We start from the raw sequence: 19789 nt of genomic DNA on the forward strand, positions 1-19789 counted from the left end.
CTTTTTCCAAAACTGCTTTATAATTAGAGAGCTCTTTCAAGATGGGATCAGTTTATCATGCTGGGACAATAGGGAAATCGCTTGTTGTCAGGATAGAGGGTCACTTCCAGGGCCGCTCTCTGGAAAATATCTGTTGGGAGCTGTCTCAGCAGGTCTGCTCCAACAGTGAGTGGGAGGATGACAACCCTGACATGGCCACGTGATCATTTCTTCCTTCCGCCCCCCCCCCTTGTTTTCCTCCCTCTTTTCAGCATCCAATACGTGTATCCTCTGAGCTAGGGACTGAGATAGGTGCTGGGGACAGTCAGGTGAGCAAAACAGAGATGTAATCCATATCCATGTGTTTAGAAGCTGCCATTTTTGTCTTAGATATACTTAAATTTTTAAAAATATTCAGAATATATATATATATACATATATATATACATATATGTATATATATATATATAAAGCCACATGGAAGCTCAAGGGTAGTAAGGAAATCCAAGCACCCGTGGCTGAGGATATAGATTTTCATATCAACTCTGACTCTGTGGGCTGGGGTGGAAGGATTGGGACTGCATTAATTAGCATGATGCTGGTTGCTGTGTCAAACCCCCTAATTCAGAGGCTTGGCACAACAGAAGTTCAATTCTGATTCTTGTTGTTGGAAGACAGGTGGCATTTCCCCACTTGGTGACATTCCTTCTGTTGATAGCTCTGGTGTCCCTTGGAGCCTGGGAATCCTGTGTGTGTAGCCAGTGGAATAAGGAAGTGGAGCAACAGAGGAAATGCCTGCTTGCTTTTGTTTTTTTCAATCGGAGAAGGACAAACATCATATGGTCTCATTCATTTGGGGAATATAAATAATAGTGAAAGGGAATAGAAGGGAAGGGAGAAGAAATGAGTAGGAAATAACAGAAAGGGAGACAGAACATGAAGACTCTTAACTCTAGGAAACGAACTAGGGATGGTGGAAGGGGAGGAGGGCAGGAGGTGGGAGTGAATGGGTGACGGGCACTGAGGGGGGCACTTGACGGGATGAGCATTGGGTATTATTCTGTAGGTTGGCAAATTGAACACCAATAAAAATATAAATTTATTATTAAAAATAAATAAATAAAGATTCCGTTTATTCATCTATTCATGAGAGACAGAGATGTAGGCAGAGGGAGAAGCAGGCTCAGTGCGCGGAGCCTGATGCAGAATTCGATTCCGGGACCCCAGGATCACTACCTGAACCAAAGACAGATGCTCAACCACTGAGCCACCAAGGTGCCCCACCTGCTTGCTTTTTATCTGCCTTGGCTGATACATATCACTTTGGAGAGAAGTCATTTGGCTCAACTTAGATGCCAAGGGAGGCAGGGAGATACAATCCTTGGCTGGATGGCCCCTCCTTGCAACCACCCTATACTACTGCAGGAGAAGTAGGGATGTTTGTCATGTGGTCCCCCATCCCTGCTGTTAGATGACTTCAGTCTACCTTGGTGCCAGGGCACTAGGGAATGATAGTGGCTTGCTTAGGACTCCTGAGAGCTGGGGTTTTAGTTGGGAAACCTAGGTGGATGGCTTCATCCCATCTCCATAGGGAATATCCTTTATAAAGCCCCACAAGTCTACAGAAAGGATTCTGTAAAATGTGTACCTTGTCAATTCTCTCTGCTATCTACATGGGAGAAAACATCTTTACCAAGAACAAGGACACTCTCAGAGCAGAGCTTAAACACACTGACTTTCATAAAAGCAAATGCATAAGAAACAACCAATAAACATTTAAAATACCCAAATCCCCTCAACACTGCTTCATAACAAAATATTAAGAAGCCTGTCCCCATTCTGTTGGTGGAGAACTTAAAGCCTTTCTCTGAAAAAATTCTCTTCCATTTCCCTCCTAGAGAAGCATGTAGCAGCATAATATAATGGTTCTAATGATGTCTTCCTGCAACAAGGGAGCTTTAGTTTCCATTGCTTTTAATTTATTTTGTGTTATAAATTAATAATGTATTTGTGATGGGAGAGTAACTCATTAAATGTAAGTGTCATAAAGTAAGGCACTCAGATAAGGAATGTGTGAAATGATCCTGATGGGCTCCTAAATGTTACATTAAGTATATAAATCATTTTGTTTACTGTGTACTTAAAGTAGAGAACAGCTCAGAAGGTAAATGTAATTACTATAATTCTATTTTAAAAGGTTCAGGAAGCATGAGAATAGAATTTGTGCAAACATCAAAAAAGGTAGCTGATTCTGGCCAAGATCTGCCATCTTCTATGACAAAGCCAAATAGATCATCTGGGATGTGACCACCAAACCAATATTCATTCTCAGTGACTGAAAGATGTACAGGACCAGGCTCACCAGCTCCAGGGCACAGGGAAGCCAGTAACCACTGAGGTGTAACTTGGAGCATGATCAGGCTGGAAAAGGCATGTGAAGTTTCCCATGGACTCTGTGGGAGAGACTCCACCTTCTCAGTCCCAGACTTGTAGGGATTTGGGCGGTAGGTAGATGGAGGACTGGCCTGACAGGGTCTGCACGTGTAGCCTGGTCTGCTCTGGCTCATGCACCAAGTGGGTGATGTGTGTTTTGCTGAAGGGGAGGAGGGTGCCTCTGTGAAGCACTCAGCATGGACACTGTCCACAGAGAGAGTTTGTTTTGATTCTGCTTTGAGAATTGTGCAAAACAATTTTCAGAGACTGCTTTGCCCACAGGATTCCGATTCCTCAGCTGAGGAAAGCCTATGTGGAAGATAATATAAAGAAATAACACAGGAGAAAATGCAAGTGCCCAAAGTCCCTTTGCTCTGTGGCCCCATTAGAAAGAAAACAGTTGAAAGAAATATGATAGGTGTGGTAAGGCCCTTATGGCAGAGGATGCAAATTCACCACCATCATCCCAGCAACCATCGCTCCAGCAGTACAGGGAGCGTAACCACTGCATCAGTTCAACACCAACTGATGGCCAAGTTCTGGCAAGCTGATTTGTGCACAGTGCCCCCAACCTTGCAATCAGCCTGTGGAAACAGGCTTCGTTGGCCCACCTGTCCCTCCCTCCCTTTCTTTTTTTTCTTTCTTTCCTTCCTATTTCTTTCTTGCTTTCTCTTTTTAAAATATTTATTTGAGAGAGAGAATGCATGTATAAGTGGGAGGAGCAGAAGGAGAGGGAAGAGAAAAGAGTCTCTAGCAGACTCCCCACTGAGCATGGAGCCTGACATGGGGCTGGATGTGGGGTTGGACTGCACAACCATGAGATCATGACTTGAGCAGAAACTAAGAGTCATGCTTAACCGACTGAGCCATCCAGGCATCCCAGCATCCCCCATTCTTAAATATGATAATGCTGAAGCAAAAGGAGCACTTATAAACAACTTATCTAAAATCACACAGTTTGTAAGTGGTGGATCTGAGAACGTGAGCCAGCCTGACTCCAGTGCATGGGGTCCCTTCCCTCCGCCATGTGGCCCTGTTAACTCCCTGTATCCCTGGGGCCTGGTGTGGGATGACACTAGTAAGTGCACGCTAGTATGGGGCAGGAAGAATGTCAAGGGCTTTGGAAACCATTATAATGTCTGTTCCTAGGGACATGGGTGGCCATTCCACTTTAGCTGAGAGCCGTGTACAATAAAGGCTTAGGTAGTACCAGTGGAAGAAAAATGACATGCATCTGTTTTAGTATTCTGCACAGTACCAGCATTTCCCCCCTTTGTCTTTTTTAGCTTCCAAAAATAAAAAAATAAAAAACATCAAGACCTTGACAGGACATTGCTTTTTTAGACAAATGAATCACCTTGAATTTCTGTCTGGCTTTCACCTCTGATTCCACATAGTTCCCTGTCCTTTGCCTGTCAAACTTGCTTCCAAGCTCACCTCCGCCAAGAAATGCCTCCATCCTGACAGCCCAAAATAATGACAGGGTATGATACTGGTCTCTCTGCTGTGGGTTCCACACCAGCTACATGGCTTATATGAATATTCATGAAGAGAAAGATTCAGTTATCTGTGGTTGGAATATTCTCCATCATTATCACCACCACCAACAACAACATCATCACCACCATCATTATCACCACCACAATCATCATCACAGCACCATCATCACCATCACCACCACCACTATCATCATCACCACCATCACCAACATCACCATCACCTTCATCATCACCATCACCATCACCATCACCATCACCATCACCATCACCATCATCTTATAATCTGAAGAGAGCAGGGACCATGGTCTGTGTGCGTCTGGGGATTCACATTTGAAGTCAGTTGAAGATGGATACACCACCTCTGGACCAAGTGCAGTTTGGCTCCTTAAACATCCTATCATATTTAAGCCTGTGCAGTTGGAGCACAAGCTCTAGACAAGAGCTTTGAGAGCCCAGAGGAAGGGTGATCCCAACTGCAACCCTCAGAGGTGGAGTATTAGGGGCTCTGTTTTACAGAGAAGGAGTGAAGCTTGGAGCCTTTGGTTGACCAATCTATGGCCACACAGCAAAATAAAGGCAGAGTTGAGCTTTGAACCTGAGCTGTCCAATGTCAAGCCTGCATTCTTACCATTTTATCACTGTGCCCCAAGTGTTGGCTGGTGGCTTTATTCCCCACTATTGCTCCGTCCTCCCCGGGCACTGCCTCCATGTTCTTTCCCTAGGAGGAAAGAGTGTTGACCTACTTCCTTTCTGGCAGTATTTCTGCAGATGTCTGGAGCTGAAGAGAACAAAGGTCTCATGCCCTCTCTCTAAGCATCTGTGGCCTCTTTGATAATATGGATGAGTTGGATCAGAGAATCCTCAAAGTGTCTTTTGAGATCTCCACGCAGATGATTTTTTCCCCTAAATGTGGTGAAATTTTTAAATTTCAGTATGCCCATGAGCTGGCTTACTAGCCCTGACTGTACAACTAAGAATCACATGGAAAATAAGAAATGGCTCAACACTACCTGGGTAGGATGGGGTGGGGTCTATGTCTCCCATACACATCAGCTGCATGTGCCCTTCGGCAGCCCTTACCCACTTCACATGCCCCTCTGAACCTTCCTGTCTCCATCGTCTGACTTGTACTAATGTTAACTGCTCCACAAGAGCCACGGGCTGCAGGATTCTCACTCTGGAAAGCCACCCCTCCTTGCTCTACACCTGCTGTGCAACACAGATTTTGCAAATGTTCACAAGGGCCGTGGCATTTTGTGCTGACAATTTTACTTTAGATGAGTCTAGCCTAGGGCATCTGGACCCCCCAAAGAGTCATAATCACACTGACATGGCAATTACTTAAATGGCTGCTATTCTTCAAATCCCAAAAGCATGAGCTTTGGATCTGACCTTTTACAAAACTTCCATGAAGCCACTTGGGAAAGCATAACATTGTTACAGCTGAATTCATCGTGTACTGAAAGGACAAGATACAATTGCATACTCTCCATAAACTGCTGAACTTCAATGACAAATCCTTGATATCCTTTCAGGGATTAACAAGACCTCAGATAACCAGGGGAAGAATGGGAGCTGAAGTACACGGGAACAGAGGAGACTAGGAGCTAATATGATATTTCCTTCTTGCCTCAGTGAGAGCTGAAGAATCACTTGTGGTATATTCTGGACTCATGTATGGGAGACCCTGGCTGTCACTGCATTTCCCCGGGATGTAGCCAGCAGCTGTCTAGCTGAGATGAATCAGTGAGGTGGGGATCATATGTAAGGAGAAGCAAATCAGCTAAACTATGCACACCGTGATAATAGGACACAGGGCTGGACCTTGTAGAGCCGGGAGACCTGGTGGAAAAACAGGAAGGGCGTCAACATCTGGGTCATGAGGACAATGCTCTGTGTTTGTTTCTCCACTAATATATCCTTGAATATTTGAAATGATATTTTAAAACAGGCAGAGACAATCTACATCTACATCAGCTACATCCATCTTATTTCTTCTTTTGCTGACACTAGGATCCATTATGATTTCCCATTTAGACCTGGACCATTGCCTGTGTGCTCAGACAGCTATGTGTGCACATGTGTGACATGAGTGATGGTGTGTGAGCATGTGTGTATGTGTGTGTGTACATGTACATGTATGCATGTGTTGTATGGGGGGGGAGGTTAAGGAGAAGGTGCACTTCCTCAGCAGCAAGCCTGATCAAAGTCTCCTGGCATAAAGATGGTTATATGCCATTGCCATTATTTGTCACCAACTGGAAGACACAGGCCAATTAAAAACTAAAGTTCCCCAATTTTGCCCATTTTTCTCTAAACCATTTACAAAAACAAACAACAAAACATCAAATATCAACTGTAAGGGCTCTGGACATATCACTGCTTTTGGGGTTGACGATTCTTGAAAATAAAACAGCTCAGGTCCTCTGAGCTGGTGCTTAACCAGGGCTCCTGAGTCCCAGTGGAGGCCTCCTTGCCACCTGACACCTGTATACAGGGGTACAAAGGTAGCTTCACCCACTGGGTTACGAGCAATTCAAGGGCAAGAATGTGCTTGGAACTTCTGTTCCCCTGTGCCCCATGGTGCAGGGTCAGAGCAGGCAGTTGGTGAAGCTTGTTGATTAATGCTTGTAGGAATTAAGAATGAACGAGCCTGGGCTAACCCAGGCATTTGGATCTGGGTGTTGTGGGGAGATGCTGGGGGTAACCACAGGTCCCTTCAACAGACAAAGGGGTCCCCAGCCTGACACCATCACTTCCCCACTCAGCACCTCCAGCCTTGCTTTATGTGACCTATCATTATTTTACTTATTGTTTGTTTCCCCACTAAAATGTAAGCTCCACAAAGGCAGGGATTTTCACTTGTTTTGGTCACTGTGGTATCTGTAGCACCTAGAAACTTGGCCGATTTTGTAGAATGACCGAAGGCATAGCCACAACCTCCTAGAGTGGAAGTCCCCTCCTGCCATGATTACACCCTTTAGAGAGCTGGTGACAGGAGAACAGGCCACAGCATGTCTGGGGCTCAGGGTAAGAAAGGGCAAGCAGAGAGGCCCACCAGCTCCCATCAGATGGAACGCCCTATGGCACCAGGAAGGCCAGAAATGTGCTGGGGCATTGTTAATTAGGGCTGCCATGATGATGCCTTAGCATTCACATTGGGCCCACAAACATGTGCCAAAGTTTCCTGGAAAGAAGATTTCCCCCGTTTTCAGAATGCCTGAGTTTGGCAAGAAAATGATCACTGAAATGTTTTTCACCAACATAAAGGTTTGCTTTAGGCTGAAGAAGTGACCATCCAAAGCAAGAGATCTGGCTTTGCAATACTTCAAGATTTATACTCAAAATCTTGGCCTCTCTCAGGAACTGGGTTCTCTCTCCCCGTCCCTAAAAGAATCCTACAAAGAAATAAAAAATGAAAACACGAGAGTCAGTGTACTGTTGATGTGAAATGGGGCATTCTCCGTAACCAGTTGTGGAATAAGCATTTGAAGCTTTTTCAAAGCAGCTCTGATGCTATCTGTCCTCTACTCAAAACATCCCTAAGGATCCCTCTGCTTAGGGCATAAAGCTCTTGATCCAGCAGCACCCAAAGCCCTTCAGGTCTGGGCCACAATCTGACTGTAGCTCTCCCATCCACCCTGCCCTGTCCACGCACCCACGCTGCAGCCACTGGCTGCCCACCCTCCCACTTGCCTCCTCCCTACAGCTCGCCTGGTTTCCATGTGGGTCTCTGTCCCACTCAGTTGTGCTCCTATGGTGAGAAGTGTCAACGAGTCTGTTCAATTGCACCGGCCTGCAGCCTTGTGTTCCACTCCATGTTCTGCAGTGCATCACTGCTGGTATTTCTAGATTCCATCTGATGGCTTCTCTGTTGGACCTAGAACCCTTCCATGCACCCTTCCCCCCACCAGTATTCATGCCAGCATTCAAACCTCTCTGCAAGGTGTGGGAGGGTCACCAGGGGCTGCTCCTGCCCAACTTCCCCCACCCCACTTACCTCCCACAGCCAAGTCGAGCTCCCTCCCTCACATGCTCTCTGCAGCCTCTGCTTCCTCATGCTACTCTGTCTGCCCAGGGTCCAGTACCATCTGTTTCTCTTTAGGGAGGTTATTTCTCAGTTGTCTGCTTGAAGAAGCCTTCCCATCCGGGCCCGGGCTCCACACACCTGGCCTCTCCCCTTTTCTCTGCTCCCCTGCTCATAGCACCCCCAACCTTGTTTGCCTGTCTGACTCCCACACCGGGCGCCCATTTATCACTGTGTGTCCCTGATGCCTCACCCAGAGAAGACATGCAGTGCCACTTCCAGAATGCAAGAACCTCTGGTTCACCACTGCTCCACTTTGCTTCCTAGACCTTGGATATCAGAGCTGTGAGACCACACACGGTTCCTGCATTACGTCTGTCCAGCTACGTACACACTGGGCCCTGGTAGGATTTGAGATGAAAGGCATGGCATCAAAACTGCCCTTTCTCTCTTCTGGGCTCAGAATGTTTCTCAGTGTTCCTGAAACGGAATCAGTTGGCTAGCTTACAGTAGCCTGAAACTACGGAAGGCAGAGAAAAACATCTACACCACTGTATCATTTGCTTTCTTGGCAGCTGCATGACAGCAGAAGGCTCTAGCGTTTGCTCATGAAAAGAGGTCACTACCGGTAGAAATTCCTGGAAGACCTGACAAGCGTGCAGGAGACCCAGATCTGCTCTGGCTGCTCTCTGCTGCTTGTGGCAGCCCCTGGGACCTGAGCAGCTGTCCTCTTGTCATGGCAAGTCATACCCCTCGAGAGCACGGACCTCATGCAGCCTCCCCGCCAGGTGCCCAGCTCAGTAGGAGACTCCTGGGACCCCTCTTCTGATTACGTCTGCAGTATCTATAACACCCACATGCATCTTCATGGCCAGAGCCTATCTGGGTCCCTGGCACTACTGTTTCCTTGGTGCATTCACGTGGCCCGCTGTCAGCAGGCAACAGGGGACCACAGGCATGAGACTGAAAACCCACGATGGTTGGGCTGGGGGGTTTTCACATTCACACTCTTAATTCCTGATGACAGTGCCCGAGAATGAGAAGCTGGGGTCAGTTCTAGGATGCCCTGTGCAGCTAGCAGGGCCTAGAGCTAATTTCTCCAAGGCATAATAACACCTGCATGACACTGCTGAGTTAGCCCTTGCTCTAAGACCCACTCCTGTCATGTAAATAGATCACGAAGCAGTCGCTAAATGAAGCAGGGGCTACATCCTTGGATGTAACCCACAGAGGACAGCACAGGACAGTGACAGTTCCTCACATTTTAATGGCATCTCAGTTTATAAGGCACTTGCATATACAGTGTCTCATTTAATCACGCAACAATCTTTTGTGCAGGATGGTGCATGTGTCATCAGCTTCCATTTACAAATGAGCATTTGAGGCTCCCAGAGCTTAAACAATTGCTGGGGGAGCCTCTCCTCCCTCGAAAGTGGCACACGACCAGGGCTCAAACATCTCCGGGGCCCCAAAGTGAGTCACTCATCAGTTCTACGTGGTACCATGAATCTTGGTTCCTCCATTTGGTCAGATTGGAAGCATTTAAAAGCCTGTAGCTAAGACTCACAACACCAGGCTGTTCAAGTCAAAGTGTGGCCCGTGGTCCAGCAGCACCAATACCCCTGGAAGTTCCTTAGGAAAACAGAATCTCAGATCCATGCAGACCTACCAAGTCAGCATCCACCTTTCAGCAAGATCCCACGTGAGCTGGCTGGGTTTCAGGAGTTCTGTGCCTGGCAATGTATGCCTTCCTCTGTGCTCTGGCTGACTCTTCTAGCTTCACACTGGGGAAGAAGCCTAGCAGCACAGGCCTTGGGGAAAAGAAACTCCCATCTGATTGCTTCCCAAGAGCCTGAAGAGCTCCTTTCACTGCCTCCCTCTCTTTAAGAAAGGTCTCTACCTTTGCCCTTTCCTGCCCAGATTCCTGCTGAAGAATTACAGACAGAGACACGTCTCCTCAGTTGATTCTAGATCTTTCCTTTGCTGGCACTAATTCTGATAAAAGCACAAAAATGGGAGATGTGATTTTGGTTTTCCTTGACTTCTGAGAATCCCTGAGTCTGTTTAGGGGACTCCCAATGTGATTGTGACAGAGTTATGACCTCTTCAGTGAAGTCAGTGATGTTAATTCTTTCTCCCTTTCCTGAGAAACAATCTTCCTGTGCCCCTCCAGCGGTGTGGGGGCTTGACCAGCTACCCAGTACTCGGTGGTAAATGAGCAGCTCTGCTTAGAGCTGATTTTTAAAAAGGTTTTAAGAAAGATTTTTTTTTTTTTTTAAGAGGTGGAGCTAAGCTTTATTGTAGAAATGGGCAGGGTTTCAGCTGGCTTCCCTGACCCTGTTGTGATTACCGGCCCTGCCCTCCCCTGCCCTCCAGCCCACTCAGTCTCCATAACCTTTTCATGATCCTTCCCAGACACTTTCTACCGGGAGCCAGTGAGCTGAAGTGGTGGTGACCGACGTCTGTGTTGAACTAATTCCACTTCAGTGACCTCTTTATTTTCCTACCTGGACTTTTTAACCACCACCAAGCATGGTTCCTTCTGGGTTGTTCTTGGCAGTCGGTTAAGGGACGCAGGGCCTGCCCCAGGGGCCGACAGTGCATGCGTTGTCCAGAGGTAGGTGAGCCATGTCATGTGGAAGACATGTGTCCCAGATGGCCACCAGTGCTACCCTCAGGGGAGCCCTTGTTTCAGTGTGCAGGGGAGAAGGGGGCAAGGAAAAACATGTCATCTTCTCAGCCAGTGATTCTCCCTCAAGAAAGGGCACCTAGGCTCACTTTCAGCTTATTGTTAAGAGGAAGGAGCTCAATATTCTAGTCGGTTTAAAGAAAGGCAAACTCCTAATTACAAACTATGCTCAGAGCTCCAGGGCTGTTAAATACATCCGATTACTGAGGATCTGTTCTTGTCTGTGACCAAAAGCCGACCGTTAATGTTCCTCTTGCCTTGGGGACAATCATGGGCCCTATCAACATTTCTAAATCTGCTTCAGTTGGCTCTTGGCTGCTCTTCAGGAGAGATGCATTAAGTGCCTCTTTAGTAATTTCTGGCTGGTCCTGGGAGCCACTGGTTTAATTCAATCCTGAGAACACCCCAGGCCTGGGCCCCAGGTCTGGGCTCCAGGATCTTTGCTCCTGCACCAGGTCTTGTTCCCAGACATTGCTCAGAGTCTTTTCCACTAAGGGGATGGGTGAGGCTGCCTCATGACTCAGTCCACACCTCCTCAGAGCCCCTTCCTCTATAATCAGCAGTCTGACTTACAACTTGTTCTTCCAAAGGAGCCAATCCAAGTTCCGTCTGAACCGTGAAAAAAGTTGGGCACCTCACACTTCCACCTGTAACTTTACAGTGACATCTAATGGTAGGTTGCCACAGACAGATCCCGAGCAGAGTCTAGACCTCTGTTCCCCCAAACTCTTTGCTCCTTGGACCTGTGATGTTTCATTTATCTTGTGACTTCTAGTCATTTCCAGAATAGGGCTGAAGCTTAAAGCAGATGGTCCAGGGGACATGGTGGTTTTATGGGGCATGTGTCTGGTGAGGTGGGGTGAAGTGGGAGAAAAGGCAGTGGGGAAGGAGTGAGAAGCTTTCAACTTTCAAATCTTTTCCCCACCACCAGGGCTGACCAAAGCTAAGTTCCCAGGGCCCACTGAGTCACATTGGCCAGCATTCTTTCCTTTTTCTTTTCTGAGTAGATCTGATTTGGGGCAGCAGGAAACCCTTGACACAGTCCACAGAGGGCCCCCCAATTAGGGCAACCATGATATCCTGCAACTGGTGTAAGGTAAGGACTCAAAGTCAACACCAATGATTTGACTTCTGAAGAGGTTTGTCAGGATTTCTGTCTTCTCTGTGAAAGGAAGGTCACACCAATAGACTCCATCTGAGAAAGTGCTGTCAACAAAGTTCAGATGCTGCTTTGATTTTGAGAGCCACACTGCCAGATAATCAGACCCATGCAATCGCATAATGAAAGGAGGCAATGTCTTGGGTTGGAAAGAAAATGAGCAATCCACTCTTTGCGGTGAACATTTCCATGAGGGAAGGCAAGCTGCAGGAAGCAGCCACATCACCTGGCTCCATGGGCTCACTTTGCTCACCCCAGCCTGAGGAGTGGTAACAGAGCTACTCCCGGGACAGAATTGTTCCAGTTCTACACTTTCTGGGAACCTATCACAGCCTTTCTCTAAAAAATGCTGCCTTTTGTTTCATATGAAGGAGTTCCTAGGGCAGAAGACATAGGAAGCAGGGGAGAATCCTGGGTTTGGGGGAGAATCCTGATCCTTGCCCCACTCAGACAGCAAGTGACACTGTGAACTCTCACCACTGCTCCCACTGACCCGACAGAGCACCAGCTGCCAGGACAGCACAGCAGCACCAGTGCTCAGGAGAGCAGCCCAGAGCAGGGCCTCCCATCTGGAAGGTGCCTACCTGTATCTCTGCTTCACAGACTGCTTCTCTGTGGACTTGCAGATGTGCCCCACGTAGTACAACGGGAAGAATAAAACGTTCCAGTTGGTGGCAAACCATGTCAGGGTGAAGGGAGCATCGAACTTCCTGAAGGTCAGCTTGGCGAGCTGCGTGGAGCCTGCCCAGGAGGAGCACACGCACAGCACCACCGCCACACCCCAGAACATCTTCTTGAGCTGCGCCCGGGAGCATCTCCAGCAGGGGTGGCTCGTCCTCCCGCCGGCCTCTGCCCCAGCCGGCGCCTGGGCCTCCGCCGGGCCCGGGGAGTCCCGGGGGCGCTCCTCCCCTGGGGGAAAAGAAGGGGTTGGTTAACCAGGGGGGGGCGCCACACGTTCTCCTCGGTGCCCCAGACCAAGGGGTGAGCAGGAGCCAGAAGGCACCTGAGCACACTGCCAGGATCATGGCCTGCCACCCCAGGGAGGGGATGAGGGGTTATGGAGGCAGCTTTCTGAAATCAAACTTAAACAGAAGACATTTTCGCTGGTTTTGTTATCCTCCAGGATCTTGACCTTCAAAGTATGGTCCATGGGCTAGTAGCATCAGCAGCCACCCCCCAGCTTGCTGGAGACAGAGCATCCCAGGCCTCACTCCAGAAGTGCAGAGGCCAAAGCTACATTTCAACAGGTGATCTACGTACACACTTGTGTTCGGGAAATGCTTCTCCAGCACACACAGGCTGAAATATTTTCACTCTGGTCTGTGTCAGCTCACATGTCCTGCTGTGCTGTAAGGCACCAGGCATCCCGGGAGCTGGGGATTCCTGCAGGAGAAGGTCCTAGGCCCTGACCTCTAAAAGCTCCCAGGACACTGAAAGAAGCTCCTCCTGCCTGTTACTTAAAGGCCCAAGAGTCAAGAAGCTCATCTTATTTTGCGTGCATAGCCAAAACAGACTTTCCTCTCTTATCCCTTTATTTGTTTCATCTTCCTGCTGATGGCCTTCAGTGCTACTTCCAAGTGTTACTTAAAAACCACAGCCTCTGGCAGCGGGTGCTGCGGAAGGCCTCAGACACTCCACTCCAAGCCATGTGACTTCTGGAAACCAGGCAGCAGCCCGCAGCGGGGCTCTGCGGCAGTGCTGTTCCCACAGAACATGAGGAGGTGAGAAGATGTTATTTTCCACTGTTTAGTTTTCATTCATGATTGTGTGTGCATGTCAGTCAGTTGGAAATTTAAACAGAACTGAAACTTGCATAGGGTGTAACCAGGGACAGACATAAATTTCCAGGAGATCATGCACTTGCCCTGGCACTGGGCTAAACAGGGGCACCTAGTGCTAACAGGCTATCTCCACCACAGGGGTACGGGGGATAGTGCAAAATATACTGGGGTCAAACATACTCTCTATATTTTGTTTGACATTAAACTGAGCTTTGTATATCATACTTTCTAAAATAAAATAATTCCATGAGGTACAATCCTTAGAGTAGCCTATTATACAGGTGTTAGCTAATCCTATTATAAATTGCCAGCCCAGCTGTACCTGTTTTAGCCAAAGGTAATCCCAAGCCTCACATGGCTAGTCAAGGGGAGATCATGTCCTTTACTAGCCCAAATCCTACTTGACACTACCTATATTGTGCTTCCTTACCTGCTTTTTTAATGTTTAACTTCCCTCTTCCTCTTACTTCTCATGTGAGTATATATGATAGCCAGAGAGCATCTGGAAAATCAAATGTCTAAGTGCCTTCCAAACTTCCAGCAAGTTGTATGTTTCTGTCATGGACTGGAGGACAGGAGAACCATAGAAGGGCAAAAGCAAAGCAGATTCTCATCCTTCTGCATTATGCCCTCCCACTAGGATGTCTTGTCTTCATTCCCAGTGAATCCCCACAACTTCAGGCACATTCAATTTCAGATAGAAGCACACACATTTCAATTTATACACTGTATTACCTGACATCGTGGGTTAGCCCTGAGACATTTTATTACTGGGATAATTTCCCAGCAGTGCTGGGGGTAATCTCTCAACTATCATTACCACTACCAAAAACTCATATGGAAAAGATGATTATGGAGATGATGAGAAATCTGTGGAAAAATAAAATACAGTTTCACACGGGTAACTTCCTACTGAAGATGGACTCTGGAGGAGGGTGAGTAAATTCAGATTTGTGGCTTGTGTTTTTTTCATTTAGTGGTAGATATAGTTTTAAAACTTAAAGCATTAAGCGATGACAGATGTTGTGTACTGTTATGATGTCAGAAATAATCACCAAATCACGTGATACTGTGATAGATTTGGAATAAAGAAGTTATACTTTTAACTTTGTCATCCTTTTGAAACATTTAACCAAGGGAAAATTAATAATACACAAACAATATAAAGACATTCAAAACTAAAAATATATGCTATTCTTTAAAAATCAGGTAGAAGAATGCTTTCCCAACTTGTTAACAGGCACTATAAGAAAAAAGATTCTATGATCAGAAAAGTTTGGAAAACTCTATGTAGATCAGAGCCAGGTTCTTTTGCTTTAGGAATAGCAGGGTTAATGGACATTGTGAATTTCCACAGCTACAGAATGTGTGTTTCCCATATTATTTTTAAATATTTATTTGAGAGACAGAGAGTGTGCGCTCATGAGTCAGGGGAAGAGCATAGGGAGAGGGAAAGAATCTCAAGCAGACTCTGTGATGGGCACGGAGCCTGACGTGGCACTCAATCTCACAACCCTGAGATCATGACCTGAGCTCAAATTAAGAGTTGGCCTTCTAACCAGCTGAGCCACCCTGGAGCCCCTATTTTCCATACTATTTAAATGTAACACCTGTGGTAGGAATGGTGTCCTTTGGAACACACTTTGGGAAACACTGGAATAGACCCACAAAGAATCCTAGGCATCCAAACTGAATTCATTGCAAGTTTTTCACTTCACTGTACAGAGCTTATTATGATAATAATAACTATTTACCAACTTCATTACCTCATTCATTCCTAATACTTCTGATAGAGTGGATCTACTTCACATAAACTAAAAATATTCTTTATTTACAAAAGTACTGAAAAGCATAAATAGTAAGGAATACATACTAATCTGAGTATCCCAAAGATAATACTACTGAGATTTTGCTGCATTTTCCCCAGTCTTTTGTGTCTTTGTAACACACACACACACAGCAAAACTGGGATCGTATTTTATTTCATCCAGCATTCATTTAACTGAATGCAAGGCACGGGCTTTGTAAGTCTCAGAGGGCTACAAACAGTGTGACATATCGTAGGAACATCTCAGTTGGCTAGGAAACCGCCATGAAGCATCTGCCCTGGGCCAAGAGCTCTGGGCAGTCAATAAAATAAATATAAAGCATGATTACTGTTCTTCAGGAACTTACAGTCTGTCTGGGAGTGATAAAACAGACCTATGAAAGAATTACAGAACAATTATGTGCAAAACAGATTTGGCTGTAATGGAAATCCTGAGCAAAGCATGACCAGTGTGGGCTGTGATAACAGTGAAAAAAAAAAAAAACAGATGAAGCAGAAGGGTGGCCTGGGTCTTGAAAATAGACTCTAAGTAAAAAGGGAAGCAAAGTTCAGAGTCGGGAATATACATGGTCTGCTGAGGGGCAGCGAGTGATGCAGTGGGATCCGAGAGCCACTGTTGCCTTGCCCCACTGGGACACCTGATCTTGCCTTGCTCATTCAGCCAGATTGGCCAAAAGGACTGGAGAAAATTCAGATGTCTTATTTTATTTAGGAAGTATGTGCCCAGTGTCTATAACAAACACCTAACATGAGTCAAGGAATAAGAATAGAGTAATAGATGTAATAGATTTGGTTTGCAGGTGTGCTGATTCTCCACTATTTGAAAGGCAGCACATGCGTCCCACATCATGCACCATCCTCAGGGTCATTTTCAATGCATTGTCCAATTTACGCTTGGATCTCAGAAAGGAGCAATTATAGCGGGGGGTGAAGTCGGGGAGCAGTACCCCTTCTCAAAAGCCTCTCAGATCTTCAAGTGGAGGAAACTTTTGCTGACTTTCCTTCCCATCTTGAATTGCAAGTCAAGAGATTCCTCAGCATCTGACTTCACTCCTTTAGTATAGCAGCTTAAAGACGAAGTCCAGATTGCCTCCAAGAAATCACTGCTGAATTAGCCTCACACTTATTTCCTGCCCCAGCTCCTCTGGCCATTATTATAGCACTAGGAATGCTATTTATGTCACCCTCACTGTCCCAACACTCCCTCCCACTAACTACCCCTCTATTTATGACCTTGTGCCTTCCATCCTAACCCTGCACTTTAGCTAACAGTTCTGGGAATGATGCAAAGTAGTTTATACACTGTGGCTCAATGGTCATACAGACATAGGCTGTTGGAGTCAAGCATCTCCTTTTGGTTATGCCACATAATTCATTCAGAAGCACTGGCTGACAGGTGGGGGGTCTTCCCTATTCTGTTGCCTGAGTTGCTTCCACTGGCCATTTTAGAAAAAGGTGTGTACATGCTACAGAAATGTTCTCTTGTACACAATGTGTACTCCATGGCATGGTGAGATGTAACCATATCCATGCATGAACTTCCATCCTGAGCTCTGTGCTCATTGAAACCATTCATCAGCCCTACCACCTGCAAAATCACACTCAATACTAGTCTCCTACCAGCATTTAGAAAGCATTCACAATCTTGGGTCAAGTACCAGCAGCAACTAGAGACAGTGTCTGCTCAGGATGAGGAAACTCTAGGGCATAATGGGTGAGCTGGAGGTCTGGTTTAGCCACCAACTCATTCTGAGACCAAGGCAAGTCCTGCTTTTCCCTGAGAAAATGAATTAGGGGCTTTTAATGTTTAGTGAAAGTCAATTTCTATAATGAGAAAGCAAGAAAAATTAGAAAAGCATTTACTTTTAACTTAAAGTTCACATAAAATGGCTCTTCCAAACTCCCAAGAGAACACTAACTTTTTTTTTGAGGTCCCCTAGGAATAAGTAGGTCCTTGGTGACTCTCTGAAAAGGCATCTGGGAAGTTTGCACTTAGAAAGTGCCCAAGTCATGTCTTGGGTTCCTAGGGTTAAGGAACTCAGAGCTGGGATCAAAGGCCCATTGGCTGGCCTAGTCCCAGCCTCCCAGAAGAAAGGCGATAATTGTGAAATGATCACTACTCTCCATGCTTGGAACATTTCCATCACATCAAAGCACGTCCTGTTGCCCTACCTGCCACTATCCACCTCTACTCCCAACCCGAGACAACCACAAAGCTGCTACCTCTACAGATTTGCTTATTCTGTATATTTCATATAAATACGTAGACTTTTGCATCTGGCTTCTTTCATCTGCTATAATGTCTTTGGGGTCCATTCATGTCATAGCATGTAAAAATAGTTTATTCTTTTTCATGACCGGGTAGTACTTCACTGTATGGACACTTCTCATTCATCAGTTGATGGATCCATATATCATTTCCTGTCTTTGGCTACTGTGAATAACGCTGCTAGGAATGCTCACTGATAGCATTCATAGTGGATGCTGTTTTTATAGCATTCTCGGTATGACTGATGTTTTCATTTCTCCTGAGTGGACTAGTTATGTTTCGGGGCTGCTTATCCAACTAATATTTATTGACACTTGCCATTGAGTACACATGGTATTGCTTGTATGCCCATGTCTAAGAAGGCTCAGTGCCTGTAGCTTTGTCCAAACAGGACACGGTGGAGAGCTGCTCTCAAAACTAGAGCCTACTTTTTGCTTTTTCCTGGACTGCCTAGGGGAGAGGGCCTACATTTCCCATTTATCGATCACTGATGCACACACCAGTTCAGGACCAGGCCACCCAACTAAGTAGCTTTTGTAAAATGAAGAGCCCAGAAGAAAGCTTTGGTTCATGGCCATTTGCAAGTGTAATTCATCTCCTAAAAATGCTAAAATTCTGGTTTTGTTTAGCTCATATACTTTTTAAATACTTGCTCAGTGAATTTACATATGACTGTTTTTAAAAAATATTTTATTTATTTATTCATTAGAGACACACAGAGAGACGCAGAGACATAGGCAGGGGGAGAAGCAGGCTCCTTGTGGGGAGCCTGATGTGGGACTCAATCCCTGGACTTCGGGATCACGCCCTGAGCCAAAGGCAGACACTCAACCACTGAGCTACCCAGATGCCCCTGTTTTGTTTTGTTTTGTTTTTGTGTGTGTGTGTGTGTGTGGTGGTGGTGGTGGTGGTGGTTTGGAGAAGAGGGAAGAAGAAGCTATCCACTATAGGCCACTACAGGCACTGGATGTCCCAAAGCAATCCCCATTTCTCATACCCTGACCCATTATGCCCACCTATACTGTGAGACCATCTGTTTGGGATTCTGGATTCAGGGTCTGAAAATACTCCCATTATTCAGACATGGTGAGGCCCCGATCATGCTCCTGACTAGCACTGGGCACAGGAAAAACATAGAATACACAGGTAATTAAAGTTGGATGCTGACCCTGAGTAAGGGGGGAAGGGAGGGCACGCACAGGGAAGCAAAGGGACAAGTGACAGTTAAATACCCAGTATACATGTCTTGCTCTCTGCAAGGAGATTTCATGGATCTTTTTTCACCTGTCATCATGTTGTGATCAGTAGGATATTCTTGTTTTGTGGATTGGACAGCCGAGGCTCAGACAATTATTTTCCATGGTCACAGCTTAGTGAGTGGCTGAGATGCAATTCCAAGCATGTCTGACTCCAAAGAATCAGCAGGAAGGGAAAGCATCCTTATTCTCCTGGACAAAAGTGGATTTAGGGTCATGGTGCCAAACACCCCACTCAGAAGTACAGATCACTAAAGATGGACTTCAGGTTTCCAGAGGACAGACCCTGTTTTTTAGACTTGGAGGAGTCTGACAACGTGTGGGATTCTGAGCCACGAGTTTCCATGCTGGAATGGGGGGTTGTTAGGAACTGGACATTTGTGTCCTCCCCACCAAATTCATACACTGCAGTCCCAACCCCCCAGTGTGGCTGCATTTTGGAGATGGAGCATCTAAGAAAGTAGCTAAGGTCAAATGAGGTCTTAAGGGTGGGACCCTGATCTGATACTTGGCGTGGCCTAAAAGAAGAGAGAGCAGAGAGCTCATTCTCCTGGAAGGAAGGTCATATGAGGACAGAGTGAGGGGTGGCTATTTACGAGCCAGGCAGAGAACCTCTCCAGAAACCAAATTTGCTAACACCCTGATCTTGGGCTTCCAGCCTCCAGAACTGAGAAAAATCAGTGTCTGCCATCTAAGTCACCCAGGCTGTGGTACTTACTTATGGAAGCCCAAGAAGACTACCTGGGGATGTCCCAGCAGTGTGTGCTGTGCTTGTAGGGGTGTGAGGCACAGATGGCGAGCACCACTGTGCAGGATGTGGGAACAAGCTTCAGATGACATATAACTTATTTTGATAACCTTTTAGGAGG

At 46.3% G+C, this 19789-nt stretch overlaps 1 protein-coding gene across 5 annotated transcripts in view; it reads right to left on the reverse strand.

Annotated features, from left to right (window-relative positions):
- Positions 1-19789, reverse strand: part of SLC35F3 (solute carrier family 35 member F3) — a 442027-nt gene that overhangs the window by 145895 nt on the left and 276343 nt on the right. For all 5 annotated transcript variants that reach the window (XM_072755953.1, XM_072755952.1, XM_026008706.2 and 2 more), the window contains one exon: positions 12371-12695. In XM_072755953.1, coding sequence (XP_072612054.1) covers positions 12371-12695 — 325 coding nt within the window. The remainder of the gene's footprint in view (positions 1-12370; positions 12696-19789) is intronic.

This window comes from Vulpes vulpes, chromosome 4 (genome assembly GCF_048418805.1).
Source record: "Vulpes vulpes isolate BD-2025 chromosome 4, VulVul3, whole genome shotgun sequence".
Taxonomy (NCBI): Eukaryota; Metazoa; Chordata; class Mammalia; order Carnivora; family Canidae; genus Vulpes; species Vulpes vulpes.